At 58.1% G+C, this 26,839-nt stretch overlaps 3 protein-coding genes and 1 non-coding gene across 9 annotated transcripts; 2 read left to right on the top strand and 2 right to left on the bottom strand.

Annotated features, from left to right (window-relative positions):
- Positions 1-436: 436 nt before the first annotated feature.
- On the bottom strand, positions 437-6,720 carry LOC118650382 (pyridoxal phosphatase). The gene is made up of 2 exons (XM_036298829.1): positions 6,077-6,720; positions 437-1,804 (listed from the first exon to the last, which is right to left on the bottom strand). The coding sequence occupies exons 1-2, from the start codon at positions 6,636-6,638 to the stop codon at positions 1,488-1,490; spliced, it is 879 nt and encodes a 292-aa protein (XP_036154722.1). The 5' UTR covers positions 6,639-6,720; the 3' UTR covers positions 437-1,487.
- Positions 6,721-8,351: 1,631 nt separating this feature from the next.
- Positions 8,352-21,803, bottom strand: SH3BP1 (SH3 domain binding protein 1). Of its 6 annotated transcripts, none has more exons than XM_036298822.1 (18): positions 21,472-21,611; positions 20,285-20,333; positions 19,952-20,056; positions 18,760-18,836; positions 18,347-18,458; positions 18,184-18,260; positions 17,554-17,698; positions 17,109-17,177; positions 16,889-16,979; positions 16,072-16,217; positions 15,286-15,397; positions 14,872-14,953; positions 14,711-14,791; positions 13,505-13,621; positions 12,578-12,675; positions 12,060-12,213; positions 10,766-10,860; positions 8,352-9,203 (listed from the first exon to the last, which is right to left on the bottom strand). In XM_036298822.1, exons 1-18 carry the CDS (start codon positions 21,528-21,530, stop codon positions 8,791-8,793), a joined length of 2,082 nt encoding a protein of 693 aa, XP_036154715.1. In that variant the 5' UTR covers positions 21,531-21,611; the 3' UTR covers positions 8,352-8,790. The 6 variants fall into 6 exon arrangements, with proteins under 6 accessions (XP_036154715.1, XP_036154718.1, XP_036154720.1 ...); XM_036298826.1 differs by lacking the exon at positions 21,472-21,611 and adding an exon at positions 20,627-21,415 and having other exon boundaries at positions 8,791-9,203; XM_036298825.1 differs by lacking the exon at positions 10,766-10,860.
- LOC118652265 lies at positions 14,247-14,350 on the top strand. Its single transcript, XR_004966530.1, has one exon. It is a non-coding gene; the product is annotated as a U6 spliceosomal RNA (small nuclear RNA).
- Positions 21,478-23,984, top strand: LOC118650383 (wiskott-Aldrich syndrome protein homolog 1-like). The gene is made up of 2 exons (XM_036298830.1): positions 21,478-21,877; positions 23,208-23,984. Exons 1-2 carry the CDS (start codon positions 21,505-21,507, stop codon positions 23,369-23,371), a joined length of 537 nt encoding a protein of 178 aa, XP_036154723.1. The 5' UTR covers positions 21,478-21,504; the 3' UTR covers positions 23,372-23,984.
- The last annotated feature ends 2,855 nt before the right edge of the window (positions 23,985-26,839 follow it).

Genomic DNA, 26,839 nt, shown 5'->3' with positions numbered 1-26,839 from the left:
AGCACCCTGGATGCCCGAAGGGGGGTGCCCTAGTATCTCACCCCAGCACCCAGAGGGTGGGGACCCTCAGTCTCTACCAAGAGGGGGCTGCAGCCTTCTGGAGTCAGCCACAAATTCAAACCCTGCCTCAGCTGATCTCCTTTCTAGACGTGCACTCTTGTGAAAGTTAGCATCGCATTTCCAACCTTCATCCCTAAGATCTTCCTAAGAGGGGACGCGTGATACAAGCTTGCTGGGTTTCTGAGGGACTGAAACAAATTCCTACGTAAGGACACAGCGGGGGATGAGCCCCACAGCGTAGGCACTAGGCAGAGAACACGCTGGAGCTGGGACGGCCCCCTTCGCCCAGGGAAGGCCGTGAGGGCGTTTTGGGGAGATGGGGCTCAGCCAGGGGCTCTGCCTCCCGGCCCACCTCGGACAGACATGAACCCACAGAGACACTCCCACTCGCACTTTATTAAGTCCGGGAGGACTAGTCACAACAGGGGTGGAGATGGCAGGGAAGGCCCAGCCCCCACCTCCACCATCACCAGCACATGATAATAAATAAATAACAGGCGGGCACAGGGGAGAAGTGGCACAGCAAACACTGACGGCACAGGGAGGGACACAGGCGTCCCCACTCGAGTTGTGGCCACCATGAACACTGGACCGTGATCAGCGGAGGGCGGGCTCTGGGCTACAGAAGCCCGCAGAGCCACTGAGTGGCCCCTGGTTAGCAGTCTTGATGGCGGGGAGGTGTCTTTAGTATGTGGACCTTATATCGACAGAAACCTGGACCCCTGCCTCATCCAGTCAGACCAAGATGGTCAAGAGACCACCGTCTCTGACGTCTGTTCTAACCAGGACCTAAAAGACCAATGGGTCATTATTACCTGCACTACTGGTCTACCCAGGGTCGAGGACGTGAGAGGGCCGTTACCATTTAGCCTTCTGATTGGTCCAGTCAGGCTCCAGAACATCAAAGGGTCATTGTTACCTGGGCTCCCAACTGGTCTACTCAGAACCCAACATCAATGAATCACTATGACTTAGCCTTCTGATTGGTCCATTCAGGGCTCGGGACAATACGGTTTGTGGTTCCCTAGACCTCTGATTGGTCAAGAGGAACCCAAGGCCAGGACACGGGGAGCAGGTAGAGCTCTGGAGGCCCCAGGGAGAGGTGAGGAAGTTAAGAGCTCAGGGTTGGGGGAGATCTTCAGTGGCCATCAGGGCCCAGATTTCAACAAGGGGAAGTCACAGGAAATAAGGCCACCTTGGCTGGGTCATGCCAGGGCAAACCAATGCGGCAAGGGCAGCAGCCAAGTGTGCTCAGCCACCCCTGGGGGTACAAGGGTTCTAAAACCTTCCCTGGGTCCCAGCCCTACCAGGGTGTGGAAACTGGGGCCGGAGAGCCAGTGGCAATTAATGCAGCTCCTGGCCCGTCACCTCCATCTATGGGATCAGGGTGGGGCAGGGGTGGGGCTGCGGTTACAGGTCAGGTGGGCTCAGTCCTCCAGCCCATCCATTAAGTCTGCGATGCTCTCCACATAGTAATGGGGCACCAGGTCATGCTTGCTGGCCGCCAGGTAAGCCTGGGCGTCCTCTAGGCGAGAGACGCCCGTGAGCGTGAGCACAGTGGTCATGCCACAGCGGTGGCCGAAGAGGATGTCGGTCTCCAGGCGGTCGCCCACCATGAGCATGCGGGCAGGGTCCAGGCTGAAGTGCTCCGTGATGCACTCGAACATGTAGGGGCTGGGCTTGCCCACCACCAGGGCCTGGCGTCCCGAGGCGGTCTCCACTGCAGCAGCCAGGCTCCCAGTGCCTGCAAGGAGACAGACTCGGTCAGTGTGGGGAGGCTGCCGGGAAGGAATCCAGGCCCTGAAACCGGAATCGGCAGGGAGGCCGCTTGGCATGGGGGTACAATTAGGCACTGGAGCCCTGGTGAGGTGCTCAGTTGGTTAGAGTGTTGTCCTGATCCGCTAAGGTTGCAGGTTCGATTTCTGGTCAGGGCATGTACAAGAATCAACCAATGAATGCACACATTAGTGGGACAGATCGACGTTTCTCTCTTTCTAAAATGAATTTTTGAAAAAAATTAGGCACTGGAGTCAAAAGGCCTGCTTCCAATCTTAGTGTAGTGGTGAAGAGGCCAGGCTCTGCAACCAGAATTCAGACTCATCTCCACCTTTCTCAGGCAGGCTGTTTCACCTGTGCCTCAGTTTCCCCCTTCCCTAATATGGCACTAATCTCCTGGGGGTATTGTAAGGAGCGAACGAGCCACTGCACGTAACAGAGGCTCACCGTTTTACCCTGGCAGCTGTGTGCCTTCGGAAAAGGAAGACCCAAGGAAGGCCTTCCTTCAAAGAGGCGCTAACGCAGCCTCACGGGGCAAGTGCTCTGGAAATGGAACAGCACTTCCCAGACAGCGTTGTGGTTATGGCGACAGGAATGTGCGCTCCTGGCATGGGAAACTGGCGCAACCCTTTTGGAACACAGCAGGGCAGAGAACCGCTCGCACCTCTGACCCAGTCAGCCTCCGCCTGGACAGCGGTCACAAGAAGAGAATTCAGGCTGGAGACAAAAAGCTACATGCCTGACGATGTCTGTGGCCACAGTAACTAGAATACCCAAAACTGTGGGCCACGCCCAAGTGTTTAACAATAGGGGGACTGTTTAGAAAAGGACAGACCCACTCCTGGCCATCTGCCCCACACAATGAGTCCACTGTGCCCCTCCCACAGGCACATCTTTGTGCCAGAATGTTCTGCCTTCACACTAATGTCCCTGAACAAATGAGGATGATGATGACAGTAATTACAATTTACTAAGCGCATTTTAAAGTGCTGGGGCTGGGCTGGTGCTCACGGAAGCCCATTTTACAGATGAGAAAGCCGATGCTCAGTGATGCTAAGTAACTGGTCCAGGGTTGCACAGCTTAAAAAGTGGCAGATAAATTGCTTTCAGGTGGGTATGCATGTGTTGGCTCAGCTTCTACACATTTGGGAGTCCCGAATGTTTCATTTTCAGGAATTCTGTCAGCTGGTGGTTAAACAAAGCCATTGTCTAAACTCCACTTATATAAAGTTACAATAAAACGAATGTTTGAAACAAAGGCAATTCTCAAAACTCATCACCTCCTAATGATTTTACCATTATCTGTGCTCCTAACATGATTTATAGCTGTACCAATGGAAATACGATGTAATGGTGTGCACACATCTTCCCAATTCCATGTTCAGTGACTTCACATTGGTAGCTTGAAAATCTGCCATGGTGGGAGTATTCACCCCATGGACACTGGCAAGTGGTATAAATCAGGGTGCTGCAGCCCTAGCCAATTTGGCTCAGTGGATAGAGCATTGGCCTGTGGACTAAAGGGTCCCAGGTTCGATTCTGGTCAGGCTCAATCCCCAGGAGGCAGCCGATCAATGATTCTCTCTCATCTTTTTTTTTTTTTTTTTTTAAATATATTTTATTGATTTTTTACAGAGAGGAAGGGAGAGATAGAGAGTTAGAAACATCGATGAGAGAGAAACATCGATCAGCTGCCTCCTGCACATCTCCCACTGGGGATGTGCCCACAACCCAGGTACATGCCCTTGACTGGAATCGAACCCGGGACCCTTGAGTCCGCAGGCCAATGCTCTATCCACTGAGCCAAACCGGTTTTGGCCTCTCTCATCTTTGATCTCTCTCTCTCTCTCTCTCTCTCTCTCTCTCACACTCTCTCACTCTCACAGACTCTCTGGAATAAAAAAAAAAAAAAATCAGCGTGCCCCAATTTACTACACATTATCAGTTGGTCTGACCCCAAGGCTCTGGCCGCCTACCTCCCTTCTCACAGTGAAGCCAAAGGCTCAGAAGGGTAAAGTGGCCCCAGACGAGGAGGAACTTCCCCTGTGTCACAGGACTGGGCACACTGGGAGGTGCTCCCTGACATCTGACTTAGAACTCGCCTGCTTGTTTTCATAAGAAGTGGGTAGGGAAGAAAAGCCATTTGCCCCCTGGGTGAGAGATTCCTTCTAGGATGGGAACGGCTCAGCTGAGTCACCCCAAACTATTTCTCTCGGCTCAAGAAAGTTCTCAGCTGCCGGCTTCTTCCTTTCCTACCAGGACAGAGCTGATCACCCTTGGTCCCCAGATCCCATTTCACCCACTCAGCTAATACTTACTGAGCCCAACTACACACCAGGCACTGTGCTAGGCACTGGGACGGAGCCGTGGACACAACAAAGAGCCCTACCCTGGGGGAGCGGGCTTCCTAGCTGGGGAGTCTATGAACTCAATTCTGTCCTCAGACCACTATGATCCTCTTCTCTCAACATCCTATAATCCAAGACTGTCACATGTTTTGGTGGTGACGTATTCCTAAAACAGCAGGCATTTCTATTTGGCAGCTGGAGTGGCTGCCACATGGTTACAAGGAGACCTATAGGGGGAGGAAGAATGGAGGTGAGAGATGGGCATTATTTCAGATTTTATGCATAACAGAGGCCTTCATTAATATTTACATACCACTGTCTCAAAGCTGCATCACTCAGTGTGCAAACGTGACAGCAGCGCTGTATTTCCTGTCTTTGTTAAGCCTCTGCCTCCCCCTCTAGGCTGTGAGAATGACCAGCAAGGCACGCCAAGTGGGTGTTGAGACGGAAGTGGCAGGCACGGGCAGGGCCTGGTCTCCTCCACGCCACCTTTCCTGAGTCCTGGGGGCCTCTTAACCCACAGCCTTAACCTGAGCCTTGAGGCCTCCGGGGAGAGATTCACTTTTCATAGCATGGCTTAGGGCCGGGGGGAGCTACTGGGGCGGGGCAGGGGGCGGCTCAGCTTGGATTTATGGGAAAACTGAGGCTGACGTGGCCATGCAGCAAGTAGGTGTGCAACAAAGACAGGGAGGTCTAGAACTACAGATCCCCAGCTTGGAACTGGTTCTGCCACGGCCCAGGCCCTAGTCCATGTTTCCTCCCCTAGCGCCGTCCTGTTCTGCAAGATGTCTCCTCTAGGAAGCCTTCCCAGACCCCTAAGCTCCAGGCTCTCCCTGCCACCCCATCATAACACACACCCTCCATGAGTACCATCCTTGCCCCGCCAGGATTTGGTACCAACAACTGCCAGGGTCAGTCACCAGCAAGGAGGAGGTGATGGGAGAGCTGTCCCTGCCCTCAGCCTACTGACTGATTGGGGTACTGACTTGTCCACATGCTCACTACTATCAGTTAGCCTCCGCTACCATCCGCTCTTACCTAACTGGAACCTTCCAAGATGCAGGACCCCCCGCCTGCTCCTGCCTCCTCTGCCGGTCTGAACACCCAGATGACAGCAGTGAAGAGCGCCTTGGATGGAGGGGGTGGGTGCTGGGTGGCCAAAGATCCAAGTTCTAGTTCCCTGAACTCCTGGGCAGCTCACTCCCCCTCTCTGAGCCTCAGTTCCTTTAACTGAGAAATGGGACAATAACCCCCATCTCCAGAATAATTTGGAAAGTAAATAAGAACAGATACGGAGATGCTGTGACATGACAGCTCTGGATACAACTTACATCATCTGAGCACCTCTGCCCACAGATCATTCTTCACTCTGATGAAACTGGCATGGTTAGCATTCCCATTTCACAGCCAGGAGAGCCGATCTGAGGTTATGTAACCGAAAAGATTACAGGGCCCTGGACTGGAGCTGGACTCAGGTCAAACTCCAACCACCTTCTGCGCTCCTGCACACCTGCCCCTGGACATGGTGTCCCAACTCTCCCACAGCAAGACGATCCTTCCGGGTTTTGTCCTCAAATCTCCGACCTCACCCCAATGGCGGGTGAGACAAAATGACAGGATTCCTCGGGGCTGGTTCAGGAAGGATAGGGCTGGGAGTAGGGGTACGTGGACTCCGTGTCTGTCACACAAGGACACCACTGCTGCCCCTTACCGTGTGGCGGCTGCAAGAATGACCAGACCTTGACACGAAAGCACCTTGGGCTCTTTCTGGCTTGTAGCTGCGCTAGCAATGCTCCAGTCCCCTGCCTGTCACCTGGAGACGCCCCTTCCCCGACCCTCACCTGCAGGCAGGGAGGTGAAAGCCCAGGTCGTCCACCCACCCTCGCGCTCACCAGGAGTCCGGCTGCCGTCGCTGAGCGGGTGCCACGGGTCGCGATCGGTGGCCACGAGCAGACAGTCGGGGTCGCGCAGGTGCGCGCACGCCTCCCGCAGCTTGGCGAAGGAAAAGTGCTCGTCGTAGCCCACGAGCACGGCACGTACGCGCGGGGCCGCGCCCGGGTCTTCGCCGGGGTCCCCGGACAAGCGCAGCCCGGCAGCGCGCAGCTCGGAGCGCAGCCCCTCGCCACCCAGCACGAACACTGAGCCAGGCGCGTCCAGGCGCTGGCACAGCAAGCGCGCAGCGCACAGCGCGGAGCTGAAGAGCTGCTCGGCGTGCAGCCCCCCAAAGCCGAGGCGCGCGAAGCGGAGGGCCAGCTCCGGCCGCGCGCGCCGGCTGTTGTTGCTCACGAACAGCGCCGCCTTGCCGGCCCGCGCCAGCCGCTCCACCAGCTCCGGGGCGCCCGGCACAACGCGCTCGCCGTTCCAGAGCACCCCGTCGCAGTCGAACAGGACCCCCTGCGCCCGGCCCAGCACGTCGCGCAGGGCCGGGCCGCACAGCCGCTCGCAGCGCGCCATGCAGCCAGCTGGCTGCCCGCACGCCCGCGCCGCGCCGCGCCGCGCCGCGCCGCTTTCTCTCCGCGGGCACGGTGCGCTCGCCCGCATCCCGCTAGCCCCTCGCACCTGCCAATAGGCGCGCAGGATGGGCCAGGGGGTGGGGTTACGGCCTGGCCCGCGGCCAATAGAGGCGAAAGTTAAGGAGCGAGGCCGCGAGCAGACAGAGCTTGGAGAGAAGGGCACCAAAGGGTGGGAGACTGACGCTCCTCTTGGCCAATAACGAGTTAGAAGTAGAAAATGTGGCGCGAATAAGCCCTGCGCCCCTCAGCCAATCAGAAGCTTAGGAGAGCGGGTTGCTAAGAGGAAAACAGATGCTAAAGGAGATGATACCTTTGGTCAAATCTCCTTGCCCTCTGAACTGGTAGGATGGGGAGAGAGACGCCTGGTGTCTTCTTGAGCGCTGGGGCCCTTGGCCTACACCAGTGATTCTCTAGGCTGGCTATACTGTAGAGTCGCCGGGGGCACTTATTATTTTTAGATATAATTTACCTACAGTAAGATGTATAGTTCTTATGTGTAAAGTTTGATGACTTTTGACAAATGCTTTTTAAAAATACCAATACGTGGTAGGAACCCAGAGAGTCTGCTTTAATTGTTTGGGGGGTAGCCTGGCATTTTTGGTTTTTGTTTTAATTATCAAGGATTCTACTGTGAAGGGTGAAGAGGCTCTGGGCTAGAGGCAGGCTGTCACCAAGCACTCCAAGGAGGGGAAGGAGCCAGAGCAGCAGTGGCCAGGCCCAGGGCAGTGATGGGGTGACCCAGCTGCCTAGGCCCCCCTCGGGGAGGGATGTCTGAGAAGGCTCTGAAGACCCGTTTCCCCTCCAGGAGCAACGGGTGCTCCAAAGACCTGGGAAGAGCCACGTCCTATAACCTAAGACGATATTTCCTGTTCCCCAATGTCCTGGCCTTTGTCACAGGTGCACAGGTGTCTCCATGGCTTGGAATGTTCTTCCGTGACTTTCCCACCTGGTCAGCCCTGGAAAGACTCCCCTTGGATATATCACTTCCTCTAGGAAGCTTTCCGGGACCTCCACCCTCCAGATACACACCAGTCCGGTTAATGGCTTGTGCCTAATTAGGCCAGTGTGGGCTTCCAGTGTCATGGCACTTGATTCAAGTCATCAGTTCTGCCTGTCTGTTCCCAGGAGCAGCTGGGGCTGTGTCAGGGACCTCGCCCAGGTCTGGCAGGGCAGCCTCTGGGAAGGTTTGCAGACAGATCCATCCCTGCTCCTGGGGGAACCTCTCCACCTTCCCTGGGAGCACCGCAGATCTGGGGGCCCGGCGTCAAGTGGGAGGGCGGTGCTCAGGCCTTTGCAGGCGTGTCTCATTTAGTCACCAAGACAACACTTCTGCGGTGGAAGCCGTCACCGGTTTCCCAGACGAGGAGACCAGAACACTGAGATATTAAGTCCATTGCCCGGGATGTGAGGGGCAGGCCCAGGCTCTGGAATCAGTCAGACCTGGGTCCTAATCCCAGGTCCATGCCTCACGCACCGTGACCGCGGCAGTCATGTTCTCAGCCTGTCTCCTCACCTGTAAGAGGTCATGGGATTTACTGTCCAGGGAGAGGGTTAAATGGAAACCATGCACAGAAAAGCAGTGTGCAGCCCAGAGTAAGTGCTGAAAAGCTCCAGCCATTATCCTTTCAGACAGGAAGAAGGAAAGGAGGCAAAGAATAGCTAAATTTCCCCTTTATGAAAGTGGCTTCTTTATTTCGAGTACAGAAAATAAAGCTATCTTTTGGGCAGCTGCTCCAGTTTTGTCCAAAATAATTTATTTACCTGCCTTACAAAAAAATATGTTGTCAAGAGAAAAAAATCGAAGTCCTAGTAGGAGCAGGCAAGCTCTCCTTCCTCCTGGTGCTCCCCTGGGACCTTGCCAGAGAGTGGGGGGTGGGCTGAGCCCAAGCCCAAGGTGGATCCAAGAGGAAAAGGACTGGAAGTGGAGGGCTGTCCTGAGCCCTCCTTGCCGTGGGGGCCGACCCAGCAGGCACCGAGGCACTTGTAGGCAAAGGCTGGAGGCCCCCACCTCTCGGGAGGGGTGAGGGCTGTGTCCTGGGAGGACAGGTTGGAAGGGAGGGGACACTGAGGGCTCTTGGGGAGGGGCCACCCGTTCAGTCGGTCTCTGAGGCAAGACTCCTGGGCCGAGGCTGAGGGGGCACAGCTGTGGGAGTGGGGGTGCCGTCTACAGCCTCAGGGCCCCCCGCATCCTCTGTGGCCTCCCCCAGGTCCACCTGGGCAGGCATGCTCAGAGAGACCGGGCTGGGGGAGGCTGGACCTGGGGAGGTCTGGCTGGGGGAGGCTGGTGAACGCCGGCTCTGGCGCCGGACAGGCTGGGGGGGCATGGGGGGCAGTGGGGGTGGCACTGTGGGGGCCCGGAGGCTGCTGCCAACCAGACGGCGAGGCAGAGCCCGAGGGATCACAGGACTGCCAGAGGCAGGGGACAGGGATGGGGCTGGAGGGGAGGAGCGGGTGCTGGAGACCTGGGGCGGTGGCATGGTGGGCCGGGCTGGTGCTGGGCGTTTGGCTGTGGAGGAAGGAAAGGGGCAGTGAGGTGTCCGTATGGCCTGTGGCAAAGCCCCCCAGCTCAGTCCCACCTCAGGACCTTTGCGTCTGCTGCTCCTTCTGCGGGAACACTGTGCATGCGGCTCCTCATCACAAGCCTCTCTACGAGTCCCTTCACTCCTTCAGCTAGAGAACTGCCCCCGACCCATCCCATTTTCCAGTTCTATTTTCTTCACAGAGCTTTTTACTCTGAAATGATCTTGCCTGTTTTTTATTTTACTTGACTATTGCTCGCCTCTCCCACTAGAACATACACGAAGTGCGGCCATCGGATGCGTGGCTGCCTAGCACAGTGCCGGGCACAGAGCAGGTGTTCCGCACAATCCTGTCGCATAAGGAAATGCTGCCTGTCCCCGGACACTTGGGTCTTGCTCACTTCCTCTCAGAAGCCACCAGAACGACCCGCCCCAGCGCACAGACCCCACTGCGCGGGTCTGACGTCCCACGGCAGCCAAAGGACTGGCTGGGCCAGGAGGTCTGGACTCTGGTCCTAGCTCTGCCTCCACCCACTGAGGGATTTGCACAAATCACTTGCCCTTGGGGCCTCAGTTGTCTCATCCGTAAGATGGGATGATTCTTCAACCTCCTAGGCCAGTGGTCGGCAAACTCATTAGTCAACAGAGCCAAATATCAACAGTATAACGATTGAAATTTCTTTTGAGGGCCACATTTTTTAAACTTAAACTATATAGGTAGGTACATTGTTATTAACTTAATTAGGGTACTCCTAAGGCTTAGGAAGAGCCACACTCAAGGGGCCAAAGGGCTGCATGTGGCTCGAGAGCCGCAGTTTGCCAACCACTGTCCTAGGCTGACGTGAGGGCCAGCTCAGGTGATGCTGACAGGCCTTTGGCTTGTGCTCCAGTGAGGAAATGTCTCATTGCCCCGCCTCCAGGAAAGGTGGCTAGACGCCCGCCTCCTGCAGGGAGGTTCCTGTGTGACCCACCGCTCCTGCTGGTCTAGAGGCTCTGCAGCTGCTCCACCTACTCCCGGCTCTACACTGTACCCCCGTGGAAAACTCTAGAACCTCCTGGGCTGGGCAGGGCCTCACAGGACTCTGCACCTGAACCTCACCTGCCTGGCTTTCAGCCAACTCAACAGGTGCGTATCCCAAAGCGCTCAGAAGGAGGCCCAGGTCTCCTCCCACACCAGCACTCCCCCTCACTGCGCCGAACACTGTTCTCCCTCTTCACCCTGTGACTTTGGGCTTCTTCAGGACCCCACTGCCCCCATGCTCACGATGGCCGACCTTTATGGAGTATTTACTGCATGAACCAGACAGCAGAATTTAATTCTCCAAAGAGCCCTACAAGGTAGGGACAGTTATTGTCCACGGAGGCGCAGGGAGCTGGAGTCATTTGCTCAAGGTCACCGAGCTGGATTCTGAACCCGGCGTGTTAGGCAACAGACTGGCTCTGAGCCCCCTGGCCTCCTGGCCTCCCCTCGATGCCTGAAAACAGGGGACGGTCTGGATTGCCCACCCCTGGCCACCCTCTGACCCTGCTCCTCCCACGGCCAACTCACTCCTCCGAGCCATGTCCTCCGCTGGGGCTGCTGCCTCCGGGGGGCTCCTGCTGACCTTGGGGGAGGCCGGTCTCGGGGGAACCTCGGACTCTGTCCTGTGAGGGAAGAGGAGGGTCAGGCGTGGGCTTGGCCATTTCCCAGCTTCTCCTGGAATCTCAGGAAGACTCCCAGCCCTCGGGCCGAGTGTGGGTCCTCCCGTGGCTGGGTCTGGGGCCCGTCCCCAGGCTGCCCCTGCCCCCGACGCCTCTGGCGTCGGGGGCAGGGTTTGCATCCAGAGCCCCTGGCTGCTGTGCGACTCAGCGCAGTGTCCGTGGTCCCCTGTGGGGCCAGGAGCGCGGGAGGAAGCAGGGCCTCCCCTCCGCTTCGGCTCTCAGCCTCCTTGTGATACTTTTTAAAAAACATACATTTTTGTTGATTTCAAAGAGGAAGGAAGAGGGAGAGGGAGAGATCAAACATCAATGAGAGTCATTGACCGGCTGCCTCCTGCACGCCCCACACTGGGGATTGAGCCCGCGACCTGGGCATGTGCCCTGACGGGGAATCACAGCGTGACCTCCTGGTTCATCGTTCGGCTCAATGGCTGAGCCACGCCAGCTGGCCTCTTTTTGATCTTTCGGATGTTCTGGCCACTGGAAGCCAGAGAGTGGACAAGAACAGAGGGGGGTCTCCTGCCTGCCTCCAGGTCTCTGCTCAGTCGGCTCCCCCTCAGGAGGCCTCTCCTGAGCCCGGGGCTGCAGCAGTCCCCCCCAGGTCCCCCCCCACACACACCCGGGCCCCTCTCCTGCTGCTCTCCGGTGCAGCACGCAGCCCTGCCTGACCTTGTTGACCTTTCCGGGTGCACTTGCTGATTCTCTCTCCGCCCCCGGAGCACAAGCTCTAAGGGCAGCTTTGTCTGTCTTGCTCACGGGAGGAAACTCACGGTTTGGGCCCAGCAGCCCGACAGCCGCACGATCCCTGCTTGGCAGGGAGGCACACGGGCCTTTCAGATTTCAGGGATCAGAGGGAAGGCGGAAGGTGCTTGCACATTCCACAGTGACCAGCTCTCTAGTCCCTACGTCCTCGTGGCCTGAAACAGTGCCTGGCACATAGGAGGTGCTCAGTAAACAGCCATACAACGAACGAGGAAACGTGTCAGAGGCCGAGAGGAATATCATCTCAGAGCCTCCACCCACCCACTCCAAACCGGGAAACCTGGTATTTGGGATAAAAATGCAACAATGACATTTCCTAAAACGCTGCTGGAAGCCGCGTTGGTGCCTTGGGACAGGGGCCGTTCATACCTGTGAGTCCTTACCTTTCCTTGAGAGGCACTGGGGCCAGGGTAGGAGCTGGGGCCGGGGCCGGGGCCGGCACGGCAATGGCTGGAAGCTCCTCAGAGGCGGGCCTATCGCTGACCTTGTCCTGGGGGGTGGGGGCTGGGAACAGGCCGGACACGTTGAAGTTGATGTCTGCAGACAGAAGGAGCAGGCCTTAGCTTTCAGGGTCTCCGCCAGCCCCCTTTTCCCCCACTCCCCCTTCGCCGCCCCCCCCGCCCCCCCCCATGCAGCCAGTGCCGGGGCCGCTTTCCCTATTCCCAGAAATTGTCTGGACCACGATTCGCCTTCCCACTCCCACAGGAGCCTCAGAGCACCAGGAAGCAGGCGGGATCACCCCCATTTTACAGATGAGAAACTGAGGCTCAGAGTGGAGAAATAACTTCCCCCAGGCCTCGTGGGGAGTGCATGGGGTTGCCAGGACAGAAGCTGGTCTGGAGGGCACCGAGCTGGGCACAGAGGGCACGGAGGGGCACAGGCACACAGCCAGGGGCTTCACCTCCAGGGAAGAGGGTGTCAGCGTTTTGTATCAGAGCTTCCACCACGCCCACCACCTGGATGGACGACACTGAGGCTGCATCCAGCTGGGCCTGGTCCCTGGGACAAAAGGGGGTGAAAGTGAGTCACCACTTAGCAAAGTCTCAGTGGCCCCCACTCTGCCTGGCCCGTGCTGGCCGCTGGGAGCACAGGACCAATCCGTCACATCCAGTCCCTGTTCCCAAAAGCTCACAGACACTGTGGACGCAAACATGTCGCTCACACACCGAACTCCCGTCCTTCACACACGACGGGCATCGCCAGTCGGTCCCGGCAGCTTTCCCCACTTCTTGGATCGAGGCAGCCTCGACCAAGGAACTGCATTCAGCAAATGAACGGCACCCTTTGCCCTCCACAGCCCTGGCACTGGCTGCGCGGGTGGAGGCGGGGGCGCTGGCGGAGACACTAAAAGTTAAGGCCTGCTCCTTCTGTCTGCAGACATCAACTTCAACGTGTCTGGCCAGGTGAACAGTCATGACCTCTCACATACAAGAGCACTTTACAATTCATACAGCATTCCTCCACTCATTACCCACTGAATTCCCACAGCCAGAGTCCTCGGGCTTTGCGTAATTTCTAATTTACAGATGAGGAAATGGAGGTGGAGAGAGGGTCTTACTAAGGCCTGTCTCGGGAAGGTGGAGGCAGGGCTAGAACCAAATCTCAGGCTCCCAGCCTCCCCAGCACACCATTACTGTCATTACCCAGAATGCTATCTCCAAAGCCCTGTGGGTCCAGGATCCCTTTGGGCTGCTCTTCATGGAGCCTTGAGAATAGGAGCTGCTCAACCCATTCCAAGGAGGAGGAAACCGAGGCCCAGGAGAAAGGCAAGCAGCAGGTTGTTGGGGGGGGAGGGGGCTGCCACCGTCCCTCTACCACGGCCGCTCACCCTTCTTTCTCTGGGGGCCACAGCAGGTTGGGCCCCAGGACGATGGCGATATTGCTGGGTGTCATCTTGTTCACCTCCTGATCCTCGGCCAGACGTGCCAGGAACTTCATCAGGTACCTGGGGAGACAGGAGATGGGCTGGGGCCCGGGCGGGGCAGGGGCTACCAACACCCATCAACGTCCCCCGAGACGGAGCCTTTCCCAGCATGGGGTTGCCAAAGTGTGGCCAAGGCAGCACACAGGCTGGTTAGAAATTTCTGATAGTTAAATTAGCTGACCTACTGCGCGCCACCTACGTGTCAGGCGCTGAGCTAAGTTGAGCATCTATGGGGTTGTTATGCATTCTCTAGCCCAGGCACCGAGAGGCCAGTTTGCCTGCTCAGGGCCACACAGCCACAGAGGTGGATTTGAAGCCAGGTGGTGTGGCTTCAAAGTGTGTGTTTAGTTCAGTGTCTAGTATTAAAAGTATGGTTAGTACAGCCTGGCTGGTGCTGCTCAGTGACTGAGTGTCAACCGATGGGTCAGGAGGGCTGCCGGGGTCCGAGGCTATAGTCTGCTTGAGACCCCAGCGGTTTGATTCCTGGCCAGGGCACAGGCCCAGGTTGGGAGCTCAATCCCCAGTAGGGGGCGTGGAGGAGGCAGCTGATCAATGATTCTCGTCATTGATGTCTCTGTCCCTCTCTCCCTCTCCCTCTCTGAGATCAATTAAAAATATATATATCTTAAAAAATCTGACTAGCACCGCGCTTGCTTCCCCAGCACATATGCTAAAACTGGAACAGCACAGAGATTAGCATGGCCCCCGCGCAAGGATGACACGCACATTTGTGAAGTGTTCCATGTTGAAAACAAAAAATAATAGAAGAATAAAAACATGACTAGTACATTTAAGCTGTGTTTTCAGAAATACAGTGGTTCTCAACCTTCTGTCCCTTTAAATACAGTTCCTCATGTTGTGACCCAACCATAAAATTGTTTTCGTTGCTACTTCATCACTGTAATGTTGTTACTGTTATGAATCGTCATGTAAATATCTGATATGCAGGATGGTCTTAGGCGACCCCTGGGAAAGGGTCGTTCGACCGCCAAAGGGGTCGCGACCCACAGGTTGAGAACCGCTGGCTTAGACCAAGGAGGTAGGACTCAAACCCAGGCCCCAGAGTCCCGCAGGGCCTGGCTTTGAGGGCCGGGGTGGACCTGGGCTCACCTGAGGTTACTGAAGTTCTCCGGGGGCAGGCGGCTGCACACCTCCTGGAGGGCCTCCAGCCGGGCTCTGGGCTCCTTCAGGCTGGGGAGGGGGACAGCCCAGGTGAGACAGCCCAGGGTGGCACCTCTACAGCCTCCTCTCCCCACACCCCCCCACCTCACCTGGCTGCCTTCATCCAATCGTCATAGAGGTCAAAGGTCATCAGGGGCTCGGGCAGCTCCCGCAGATAGGACTTGAGGGCACCTGAAGTGGTGGTGTGAGCTCAGAGGCAGCCCAGGGCTCCACCTTCACCCCAGTACCCAGCTCTCTCCATCTGTGAGGGCCTCTGGTCCTTGTGCATACTAACATGTGTAGGTCTATCACTTCTTGGGCCGTTTAGAGAAAATGATGAAGGCTAGTGATCTTGTTCTCAGAAAAGCGTACATACACTTCAGGGGGTTCATCACAAACCCCGCTTTCAGGACCCCTATGTTTTCTGGGCAGATTATCAGGCCTTAAAGCAAACTTTCATGGGATCATTTCAGGCAGCTGTGGCGAAGGGATATGGGGAAGGGGCCCACCCTTGGAGCAGGTACCTGCTACGGCATGGGGGTCAGAGCAGAACTCCTGCAGGTTGCGGGGGTCCGAGGCCATCGTCTGCTTGAGGCGCTTCAGCACCGAGGCCCCAGCGGCGAGACGGAAGAGGCCCTGGGGCGTGAGAGGGACCATGTAGGGTCACGGAGGGGTGGGTGGGACAGGACACCCTGGCTGGAAGGCCCTGTGTCACTCATGGCTTGGGGAAGGTGGCTGGCCCTCCCTGGCCCTGTGTCCCCACTGGTCTGGCAGGCAGAGTGGACACCAGGGCCCTTGGATTCTGAGCAAGGGGGAGGTTGGGAGGGGCTGGGGCAAGTCGTGGGGAGACAGGCGTCTGGTTAGGGGAGGAAGGGAGGCCCTGCAGGATGTGTGGAAGCCTGCCTTTGAGTAGTTCCACCTCCTAAGGGTCTGTCCTCGGGAAAAGAGCTGATGGACTAGCAGCACTGAGGTGCAAAGGACGGATGAGGGCCGGTGCAGCCATGACTTCACTGCCCCCTGCTCATGTGCTGCTGGGCACGTCTACCTCTTGATCGCCGCCTCCCCTTGTAAAATGGAGCCACTGAGGCCTCCTTCCAAGGGTTACTGGGATCATTAGTTCCTGGTGCTAAAGGCTTACAGCCTGACCACATGAGCATCACTAAGCGGGTGGTACCACGTCAGCAACAGGAGGCCATGCCTTCTCCCAGGGCCTGCTCTAAGGGCAGATGACGGGCACAGCAGCAGCGGGGGGAGGTTTGGGACAGGATGTGGCCCCGTTGCTCCACCCCACCTGCCCCAGTGGGTCCCACCTCTTCCTTCACGCCCTCAGAGAGCAGCATCAGGACGCAGGCCTCGATGGGCAGGGCGATGTCGCGGCCCAGCTCTTGCAGGTGAGCTCCCAGTGACACCCCATACACCCCGGAGAAGGGGGCGGCCGTCATCGAAGGGGAGGGCTCTGCAGGGACAAGATGGATCAGCGGCCCAGAGTCCTTCCACTCATAGGCAGCCAGGAGCACCCCCAGACATCCTTAAGTGACTGCTGCTTTGGCTAACGGTGCCACCTCCCACCCAGCCACCCAGCCACCCAGCCACACACCCTGAAGCCATCCCACACATCTCTCGAATCTGCCCACTTCCACTGCTTCCAACCAGTTCAGGCGCCATCAGTTCCCTTCTGCCTCTTAACAGGTCTCCTGGCTCCAGTTCTGCACCACCCCACCCCACCCCACCCTCCACCCTCCACCCTCCATGCAGCAATCTCTCCACCACAAATCTAATCGCGCCCTCCCCTGCTCAGAGCCATCTGTGGCTCCCTACTGCCTTTCAGGGATAGAGTGCAAGCTTCTTAACATGCCTGAGCCCGTGGGGGTCAGGGGTGTGGGGTCGGGGCTGTCTATGTCAGCCGTGGGCAAACTACGGCCCACGGGCCGGATCCGGCCCGTTTGAAATGAATAAAACTAAAAAAAAAAAAGACCCTACCCTTTTATGGAATGATGTTACTTTGAATTTATATTAGTTCACACAAACACTCCATCCGTGCTTTTGTTCCGGCCCTCCGGTCCAGTTGAAGAACCCACTGTGGCCCTCGAGTCAGAAAGTTTGCCCACCCCTGGTCTATGTCCTCACCTGCTTGGCTGTGGTTCTCCTTCAGCTCGGCCAGGGCCGTGTCCAGCGAGCTCAGAGACTTGCGATGGTAATCGGCCTGAATCTCCATGAGCTGCGGGGACAGCGGGGAGTGAGGGAAGCGGAGCCTACCTCCACCAGAGTAGCCCCTTCTCTCCCACTGGCTCCCAGGGGGCCTCGGTGGCCTCTGGCTCTGGGTGGCTGGAGCCCAGTCTGGACTCACGCTTATGAAGTAGTTGGCATAGGAGTCCTCCTTGGTGGCAAAGTGGTACAGGTCAGCCAAGTACTCGTCCTTGGAGACAGAGGGGGGAGGGCTTATGTCAGTGAGGCTGGGGCCCAGGGGTGCGGTGAGGCTCAGGGGGGCTAGTAATTTGCTCCAGCTGTGCGCGGAGGGTCCCAGCCAGCTCTCCGCTCTCTGCCAAGGTTAGCGTTGGGGACAGCCCACGGGAAACTCTTGGAACTCCTGAGCGGCTTTTGCAGCTTCCAGTCCTCACCTGAGTCCCCATACCCTCAGCACAGTGCCTTGTGTCAGGCACCATTCATTCACTCACTCCCTTAGCAAACACACCAAGACCTGGGTGAGCCCCCACTCTTTCCTCATCTATGAAATGAGAACAGTGCCCACCTGCCACCCCCACCCATCCAGGGAACCGCAAGTGCCCCCTCACCTTGCACTGCTCCACCTTCCTCTTCAGCTCCTCCTCCTCCTCCTTCAGCGTCTCCACCTTGTTGGCCGTGGTGGTGTGGCCGTAACTGCCTGGGCCTCCACCCAGGCCCTGACCGCTGCCTGAGTTCTTAGCTGCCTGGCTGAGCCTGGGGATGATCCCAAGGTGGAGTGGTCACTGTCCCCATCGCATGTCCAGAGTCAAGTGTCCCTTTCATGTGCGTGAACGCAGGATTTGGGGATTTATAGGTGCAAATCCCAGAGCTCCACTGGGCCTGGGCCATGAGTGCTCGGGGGCGCCACCTGGTGGTAGGCTTGGTGGTCACAACCATCCAACTCCAGAGTAGAAGGTTGGGGCCCTCCTGCCATCCAGGGATCCCCTGGGATTGTTTATGACTATCTTAGGCTTTGGGGTCACTGCAGCTGGCATAAGCACGTGCACACACACATGCACAGAGACACCCTTACATGTACCCTCACATATGTGTTCCTAGGACCAGGCGTGCACACCAGTACACACTCCGCACCCAGGGGCCCTGCATTGTCCTCTGTTATGGGAAGGGCCTCGGAGCCCTGTGGCCACCTCTGTGGGCCGACCTAGGCATGGGCCCCGCCCAGACGCTGGGGCTCCCACCTGCTCTTGAGGGCATTCCAGTCGGACACCAGCTTCTGCAGGCTTTTCTTGTGCTTGAGGATGGCTGGCAGCTCCTCCTAGGGCAGGCATGGGGGCGGGGATGAGTGGGCTGGGGAGGTGGGAGCTGGAGGCTGGGGAAGCTGCGGGCAGGGGTAGGGGTCACCTCACTCAGCCTGTTGAGTGGCTGCAGGACATCCCTCTCCAAGGTCATCTCAAACTCGGCCAGGATGCGAGCCAGCTGGTTCTGAATGGCACAGCTCATCTCCAAGGCCTTCCTGTGGACACAGCACCCAGTGGGCCCAGGCTCCCACAGCCCCTCTCCCCAATCTAGAAAGACTAGGTGGGGCTTCCTTCCTCCCCATCGCCTCCTGCCCCTTCGATCTCTCCTTCATCCTTCAGCCCAACACCCTCCCAGGCCTGGCTGCCCTCCCTGGCCTGGACTCTGTCCTCAGCCCAGACACTCCCCCTACCTAGTCATCCTTCCACTGTGGCTGCCCTCCCTGCCCCGGACCCCCTCCCAGCCCAGACCCTTCCCTGGCCTCTCCAGTGAGAGATGAGGCCTCTGTCCGTGCTCACCCCATGCTGGAGTCAGGGTCCAGCTCCTTGAAGCTCTCGGCCATCGTGGTGGACAGAGCCATGAGGGGAAGCTTCTTCTGCAGGGAGGAGCAGGGTGGCTGTGAGCATGAGTGTCTGTGCCGCCTACTGGGCCTCCCTTCACCCTCTCAGAGTGTCCCGGGGGGCAGAACCCCACCGAGGCACTGGGCTCGGAGGTGGGAGGAGGGAACCCAGGAGGGCCACAGTCACAGGTGAGAGTGGAAGCAGGGTGATGACAAGGCATGGTGGGGTGACCTCTCCTTGGGGCCATGGAAAGAGCTCCTATCCCATTCCCAGAAGCCACTTGAAGGGGGTGGAGGGAGGGACCAAATTCCATCACGGACTAGAAAACTAAGAACAGAGGCCACGGGCCTGCCAAGGTCACACAGTTGGAGGGAGCGTGGAGGAGCTGGAAACAGGCCTGAGTGGCTCTCCCCCGCCCCGGGCACAGGTGGCTGCTACGGCTACCATGACACGCAAACCCTCCACGCCCCTATGGCTCCCCTGTCCCCAGAGCTCTGGCTACACTCATTGTTGACTGATTCCAAATATGCCTGAGCCATTCCCACCTGGAGTTACAGGCAGCACCAGCTTTGGTCACGAGGGTCAGGGTTCAAATCTTAGTTTGGCCACTTACTGGCTTGGGTGGCCTTGCGGGAGCCTCTTTACCTCTGTAAGTCTCCATTTCCTCATCTGCACAAGAGCTTTAATTAGCAGCCTCCTCCTTCCATTGTCAGCATTGAGCAAGGCATTGCACTGACACATCTTAGCAACACACTAACAGTGACCAGTCCATAAATGCTGCTGCTGACAAATACCACTGAGTATCGCTCAAAATCCAGCTCAAATGCCACTTCCTTCAAGAAGCCCTCACAGATTGCCCCAGTTGAGAGGGCCTGCTCCATTCTAAGGCCTGATTGGACAAGGAGTTCAGGTGCAGTCAGAAATCTGGCTCTGGCTCAGGGGATTGGTGCAGACGGGGGCGGGGTCAAGAAGGGATGGGGAAGACAGAGGGCCTCACAAGTGGGGTGCCCAGGGGCCTTGGGAAAGAGCAGTCTTCACCCCCTTGGGGCCAGAGGCTCAGACCGGCAGGGAGACCCCAGCCCCCGACATCACTCCCCCATTGGACAGAGGTGTCTCAGCTAGGCCCCTCCTCCCTGGGACCCCCACTCACCACCCGCTTGTCCATATCCGACCCGCTCTGGCCCTGCAGACAGGCCTGCAGTCGCTTGTGGACATTGTGGGCTGCTCGCTTGGCTGGCTCCAGCCGCTGCTCCACCTGGGAGGGGCACGGGGTTATGGATCCCGGGGGGTTATTGCCCCCTCCCCACTGCCCTGTTCTTTCCCAGAGCAGGATCCCCTTTCCTCTTCCCTCCTCCTGGGGACCCTACGGCCCACAGGTTGGGGAATGACTCAACCGAGGCCCCCAACTGGCGTCCCTGCCCGGCCCTCTGGTGACAGCCTGCATGGACCTGCCTTGCTACCCGCAGCTGGCCCAGGCATGTACCTGCTGGAGGTCCTCACCCAGGAACTCGGCAGTCTCCGTCTCCGGGGTGCTGATGGAGGGTGGGGGTGGAGGGAGAGCTTCTGCTGAGCTGGCCCAGATTAGGACCCCCTTGCCCCCCCAACAGAGCACCTGAACCCCAGGTGCTTCCAGCACCCCTCCCAGTTGGGGCCCGCCCTGGGTGGCCCGCCTGCCTTATCCCAGTCAGAGCACATTCCATGGGGATAGCAATAGGATACATGGCTTTTCCTCCTCCGCCCAGGGCTGAGTCCCGAGAGAGGGCGGATGAAACCAAAGGGGAGACTGGGGGAGCCACCCAGAGCCCAGCCTCTCTCTTCTGCTGACCTGAGGAGAGGAGGCCTGGGCTGGCCCCAAGAACGGGAAGTGTGTGGGCTTGGGTTCTTGGGCTGTCAGTCACACAGGACTCTGGACTGTAGTAGTGGGCAGGCCCTGGGCCCCTGCCCGGGACACATGGGGACACAGGCCCAGCACAAGGTGGCCTGGCTGCCCAGGCCCACACAGGCATCCGGGTTGTGTGAGACTAGAACCAGGTCTCTGGGCACCCCGTCCCCTCCCCTGGGCCCAGAGATGGGAAGCACCCAATGCAGGGGGAAGAGGAGAGAAGACAGGCCAGGGGAGCTCCCCAAACTTCCGGCCACCACTCCACCAGCTCGGGGGTTGGGGTGGGAACAGGGCGGCCGGGCGCCGTTTCCACCTGAGGCTGGGAAAGCAGAAGCAGGACAGAGAAGCGGGCCTCCGGCTGGGGGAGTGGGGCACACGGAGGGACAGGAACAGGCTCTTCCCACCAGCCAGGGCCGTCTCCTCCCCTCCCCCAAGGTCTGGGGCCCTGACCGCCCCTCCCCCACCAGACAGCCAGAGACGGCTGTCCCCATTGCTCAGAAGGGACAAGTGAGACCAGGGAGGCGCGTTCACTCTGAGGCCCATGGAGGCAGAGGAGAGACTCAGCATCTCCGATCCTCCCTGCACCCCTCTCTAATGGGGGGTGCCCCTTCCCTCAAAAGCCAGCGCCTTTCCCTCTTGCTCTAGCTGGGAGGTGGGGTGACGTTCAGAGGGGAGGCGGGTGGCGGGGCTCTGGTTAGCAGAGGTCCAGCTGCCTCCCCCGCTCCTCCCCCTTCCCTCGGGTCCAGCGGGGGTGAGCGCGGGACAGGAGGGGACAGGCGCACACTCACCGTCCCAGACTGCCCGTGTGGGCCAGCTGCCGCATGCGATGCAGCTGCCGCTTCATCATCTTGGGGGCGGGCTGGCGGCGGCGGGGTCACCGCGGGGGTCGAGGGCCGGCAGCCCCCGGCCCAGCTGCCTGTGCCCGCAGCGCTCTCGCCGGGCGGGTGGGCGGCGCTCTGCGCTTCCTGGGCCAGCGCGCTCCCGCTCCGCTCGCGCCCGCCTCCCCGCTCGCGGCTCCGCCCTCGGCCCCCAGGTCACTCCTCTCTGCAAGTTTGGGTTCTCGCTCGCCCCGTCTGCCGGGCTCCCCGCGGCCCCTGGCCGTCCCGGAGAGTGTCGGTCCGCCGTCCGCCCCGTCCACAGGTGTGTGCGCGGCTCCGCCTGGGCCGCCTCACCCAGTCCCGTGGCGGGAAGCAGGTAAGCCGGCTCCTGCCACCGCGCCCGCCCCAGGTTCCTGCCCCACCCACCGGCCCGCCCGCCCCGGGTATGAATAACCTTTGCACCCCACTCAAAGGGAAAAAGGGTTCCATGCTTAGGAGACGAGGCCTCTCTGACCTCTGGTGTGGCTGGACCTGCCCAAGGATGCTGCCCTGGACTCCCCCCCCACCCCCAAGGACCTCCCACCAGCCAGGACTCAGTCCCCTCCCCTCCCCCAGGGTCTGTGGCCCAGACTGCTCCTTCCCTGCTGGGCAATCGGCTGGGGTCATCTGGCTGCTGCGTGCCCTTGGATAAGTCCCTGGAACTCTGGCCTTGATGTCTCTGGTGGCCTGATGAGCCAGCTGTCCTGGCCCAGTCTGATAACACAAGATATCTCTGCCCGCTCCTCCAGCATCCATGCTCCTGCTCCCCTCACCCCTTTAAAGGGGATGTGTGCCCCTCCAGCCACAGCCAACACTCCCAGAGTGCTTGCCACCAACAGTTTTCCTCCATCTGCCCTTCTCTCTGGTACGGGCAGTGATATGGTTGCTGCTCTGCCCCTCCAAACACAGTAGCAGTTACTAGTATATCTGGTTCTGCACACGAAACAGTTGGGCACACAGTAGGTGCCCCATAGCTACCTGCTAGTTAACACAAGATGAGAGCCTTTGGGAAACAGTGGGCCCTCCTTACTCGGAGCCTCTGCACCCCTTAGACATCAGGAGCTGGGGGGGGGGAGGGGGGGGAGAAGGGATAGGCGTAGGGGAGAACCCTGCACTTTGATCTGCTGGAGTTTCAGTTCAGTTTGAGGATTACTTGAGCACCTACTTGTGTGAGTGGGCAGACTGGGCACTTCTCCAGGGCAGGACCTCAGCCTCAGGCATCTCAGTGCCCAGCACGGGGCCTGGCTCCCAGTGGGCACTTGCTGGACTCTGGCTGCCTCTCCACTCCTCAGAGGGACAGCCAGGTAGGCCTGGGGGTGGGGGGTGGGGGGAGGTGGGACACGGAGAAGGAAACCCTCAGCTGTTGCTGCTTGAACCAGAGGCTCCCACCTGAGTGAGAGAAGCTGGAGGCCCCTGGATCAAAGGCTCAGGCCAGGATGAGGAGATGTCACCTGCCTTGCCCCAACTGGAAGCCCCTGGAGGGGATTCTGGAAAGGGAGCAGAGCTTGAAGAATGCCTTCATGAAGGGAGACGTGAGTCCAGTGTAGACCTGGCTTCTTAAAATGTGGGGCTGGGTTGCAATGTCTGGGTTCTAGTCCTGTCCTTTCCACCTTCCTCACTGGCCAGAACCCAGAACTTGGTGGTGGCTGTTTTCCCTCTCTCTGCAGCGGGCACAACCTACTGTGTGCAGAACTGGGGAACTGAAGACTCCCGAGCCAGCAGCTTGACACCAGGTTACCACCGTCCTGCCGTCTGGGAGGTCTACAGGCTACCTGGTGTCCCCACCCTGTTTCAGCTCCATCTGCAGCCTGGACCACACTGGGGTCCCTGAGGAGAAGGCCTGGCTTCGACTGCTGTCCCTCCTAGACTTGCCCAGGCCTGAGCCCCAGCTCCAGCCTGGGGAGCCAGTCCATTGGGCTGTAGCAGCAGCTGCTGGGGAAACACCCTGAGCCGTGTATAATCAGGCCACGTGAGCACCAGGCTTCCCTCCCATCCAGTCTCCACAGGAACGGCACTTGGCTCTTCTCTGTGCAGCCTGGGTGGGGTGCCGTGCCTTTTGGCTAGGCGAGGGGTACAGTTTAGGGTATATTTAAGTTCAAGCACACTTGGATGTTGCATCACAAAAGGTTGGAAGCCCCAAAAGTTGAAGGATCACAGGCTGTTCCTTCAAAGGATGTTGTAACCAGAGATCTTTGGACTCAGAAGTTTCCATCAGTGGGTGTTGAAGTTGTAGTTTTAGAACTGCAGGTACAGAAGGGGACCTGAGGTTGCCAGCCCACCCCTATTCCAATCACAGGACCTTTCACATTGCACTGCAAGGGTTTTTGTTGCTGTTAATCTTCACCTAAGGATATTTTCCACTGATTTTTAGAGAGAGTGGAAGGGAGGGGGAGAGGAGAGAAACATCGATGTGAGAGAGACACATAGATTGGTTGCCTCTCACACATGCCCTGACCAAGGCCAGGGATCAGCTTGCAACTATAGTATGTGCCCTTGACCGGAATCAAACCCTGGACCCTGCAGTCCTCGGGCCAATGCTCTATCCACTGAGCCAAACTAAACTAGCGAGGGCTGCAAGGGTGTGTTGACCTTGCTGGGTCTCCTCTCCAGGAACCTGAGTCCTGTCTGGCTCCTGCTGAAGCCTCCGCAATCTGCTCAAAAAACACAGCTGACTCGAATCACAGATGAAGATTCTGCATCAATGGACACTTATTTCCAGCCCAGCAGACAGCAAGAACTGAACTTAAGGGTGTGCATGGAGCCAGCCGGCTGGGCTCGGCCTCTCACTAGCTGGGTGGCCTTGGGTGAGGTGGCTTACCTCTCTGAGCCTCAATGCCCTTGGTAAAGTGGGACTTACAACAGCAGCTACCTGCTGAGGAGTGAAAGAGTTAATATGTTAAGTGCTTAGGACGGTGCCTGGCCCTGTTTCCCATTCAGCCTGCAGAGCCGGGAATGCCAAGACCCTGTACCCCCATTCCTGCCTCAGTTGCCCCTAAACGTGTCCTGCTGCCCTGGGACAATGGCACTTATTGTCATGTACAGTGGGGTCTTGACTTACGAGTTTAATTTGTTCCAAGACTGAGCTCGTTAACTCAAATTACTCTATCAACTCAATGCAAAAAATCGGCCCAGAGACAGCTGGTATCTCAAAAAACTCGTTAGTCGGGACACTCGTAAGTCAAGGCCCCACTGTACTTAGCCCATCTTCCAGTGAGGTTGGTACTGCCCCCATTTTACAGGTGAGCAGACTGAGGTTCTTGTCCCAAGGTTCCTAGCTGGGTAAGTGGTAGAGACCAAGTTAGAAAGCAGACCAGACACCAGATCTCCAAAGCCCCCATGTGCTCTCCTGCTGTGTTAGAGGGACCACCTGGAGACCCAGAAATGCTGGCCCCTGCCCCCACCTGAATCCCTGTGGCTGCTTTGAGCCCAGAGGCTCAGTACAGGCTGAGAAAATGTGACAGCCTGGGAAGTGTCTGCTGTGAAGCTAGAGCAGGATGTGGGCAGGATGGCGAGTGGCTGGGGCAGTGCAGTGGTGGTAGCAGGGGTCATCTGTGGGGCCGCAGGACTGAGCAAGAATCTCTCATTTTAGACACTTTGACATATTGTTTGTTTGGCCAGATCAGTGCTGCCCTCTGAGTGGAGGCTTCCACCCAGAGCAGTGAGGCATGTGGTATGATTGCTGGGGCTCCAGAAACTTCCTTGCCTCCCAGGAAACACTGGGGTGGGGCTGGGGCACAAGGCCTCCAGCACAACTCGATGGCCCTAGAGCCTGCACCTTAACCCCAGCCGCAGAGGACAGCAGCCGACAGAGGTGTGTAGGCTCAGAAGGCAGGTGGCCATGGTGTGGGCCCTAAATGGGGACACCAATGTCCCTGGAGGATGTGCTAAATAAAGTACATGACAACGTGTGGCCTTTATTCATTCCGAGCCTGTTTCCCATTTCACAGGGCAGCTGTGAGGACTGAGGGAGAGGCTGCTTGCAGCAGGTCTAGTTTGCCGCCAGGCCTCGGGCTGGCCCGTCACCTGCCTGCTGTGCCTGTGCCCTGGCCAGGAGGCCCGCAGCGGCTGGGGGCAGGTTCCCCAGGCGAGCAGCAGCCTGTTTCTCTTGGCTGCCGTGAGCGGATGAGCAGTGTGCTGCGGTTGCTAAAAAAAAAAAAACACACGAGCTGCTGCCTCCAGCCCCACAAATAGAAGTGGAAGTGTGGCTTCAGGTCTGGGAAGCCCCACTGCTCCTGGGGTGGCGGTGGGGTCACCCTTCAAGAGGCAGAGCCCACTCCCTTCCTGTGCCCCCCATTCCAGCCCACGGACTCCAAAGGCTCTGGGTTTCCTGCGCTGGGCTCCCCGCCTCTGTCTGAATTGACACACGGAACTTGGGGAATGATTGCTCCAGGGAGTAGAAGCCAAGGGTCCCCTCCTCTGACTAGGACACCCGCCCCCCCCACCCACACACACACAGACTCGGGCCTTGCTGGGCATCTCACATCCCCTCCCGGCTCTCAGCATGTCATGCTGAGCTCCTGGCTCACAGGTTCCATGCCAGGCTGTGAGCTGAGGACAGGGCAGTGCCTGGCACAGGGGCTACTCAAGAGGCACTTGCAGGACGGACAGACATTTGGATGAATAGACTACAAATGAGGGAAGGTGGGAGGTCTGAACGACTGAAGGGATCTCCCTGTCCCTAGAACATCTGGGTCATCCCAAGCTGACAGTCTGGGATATGGGTTTTTTTTGGTTAATCGAGGATATCTTTCCATTGATTTTTAGAGTGGAAGGAGGGGGAGAGACAGAAACAGCGATGTGAGAGACACATCAGTTGGATGCCTCTTGCAGGTGTCCCAACTGGGGCCAGTGATTGAGCCTGCAACCGAAGTACATGCCCTTGACAAGAATCGGACCCACAACCTTCAGCCCACTGAGCCCAGCCCTAATTAGTTGGGCTGCTTGTGCATGCAATCTTCTTTTGCCCAGACTATTCAGGGTCCTTACAGCTCACAGGGTCCCTCTCACTTCCTTTTAAAGCAGGGGCGGGGAACCTGTTTTTCTGCCAGGGGCCATCTGGATATTTATAACATCTTTCGCGGCCATACACAATTATCAACTTAAAAATTAGCCTGCTATATTTGGTCAAACACTTAATTAACTCGCCCCTAACGTTTTGGCAGGGCCAGACCTAATGATTTCTTGGGCCTTCTATGGCCCGCAGGCCGGACGTTCCCCACCACTATTTTAAAGCAAGGAACCTAAAGACCAGGGAAGCAAGGGCCTTGCTCAAAGTAACACAGCGAGCCAGGGAACCCAC

The sequence above is a fragment of the Myotis myotis genome, unplaced genomic scaffold, assembly GCF_014108235.1.
Source record: "Myotis myotis isolate mMyoMyo1 unplaced genomic scaffold, mMyoMyo1.p scaffold_m19_p_3, whole genome shotgun sequence".
NCBI lineage: Eukaryota > Metazoa > Chordata > Mammalia > Chiroptera > Vespertilionidae > Myotis > Myotis myotis.
This window is presented reverse-complemented; position numbering and strand designations above follow the sequence as displayed.

Bases quoted from the DNA above. Each gene is read 5' to 3' on its own strand.
- LOC118650382 (XM_036298829.1), bottom strand. From the start codon at position 6,638: ATGGCGCGCTGCGAGCGGCTGTGCGGCCCGGCCCTGCGCGACGTGCTG. The intron at 1,805-6,076 runs GTGAGCGCGAGG...GTCTCCTTGCAG, and splicing joins CGACGGCAGCCGGACTCCTG to GCACTGGGAGCCTGGCTGCT.
- LOC118650383 (XM_036298830.1), top strand. From the start codon at position 21,505: ATGCGATGCAGCTGCCGCTTCATCATCTTGGGGGCGGGCTGGCGGCGG. The intron at 21,878-23,207 runs GTAAGCCGGCTC...CTCTCTCTGCAG, and splicing joins AGTCCCGTGGCGGGAAGCAG to CGGGCACAACCTACTGTGTG.
- SH3BP1 (XM_036298822.1), bottom strand. From the start codon at position 21,530: ATGATGAAGCGGCAGCTGCATCGCATGCGGCAGCTGGCCCACACGGGC. The intron at 16,980-17,108 runs GTGAGTCCAGAC...CTGTCCCCGCAG, and splicing joins ATGCCAACTACTTCATAAGC to CTCATGGAGATTCAGGCCGA. The intron at 9,204-10,765 runs GTGAGTTGGCCG...CTTCCTCCACAG, and splicing joins GGAGGACATGGCTCGGAGGA to CCAAACGCCCAGCACCAGCC.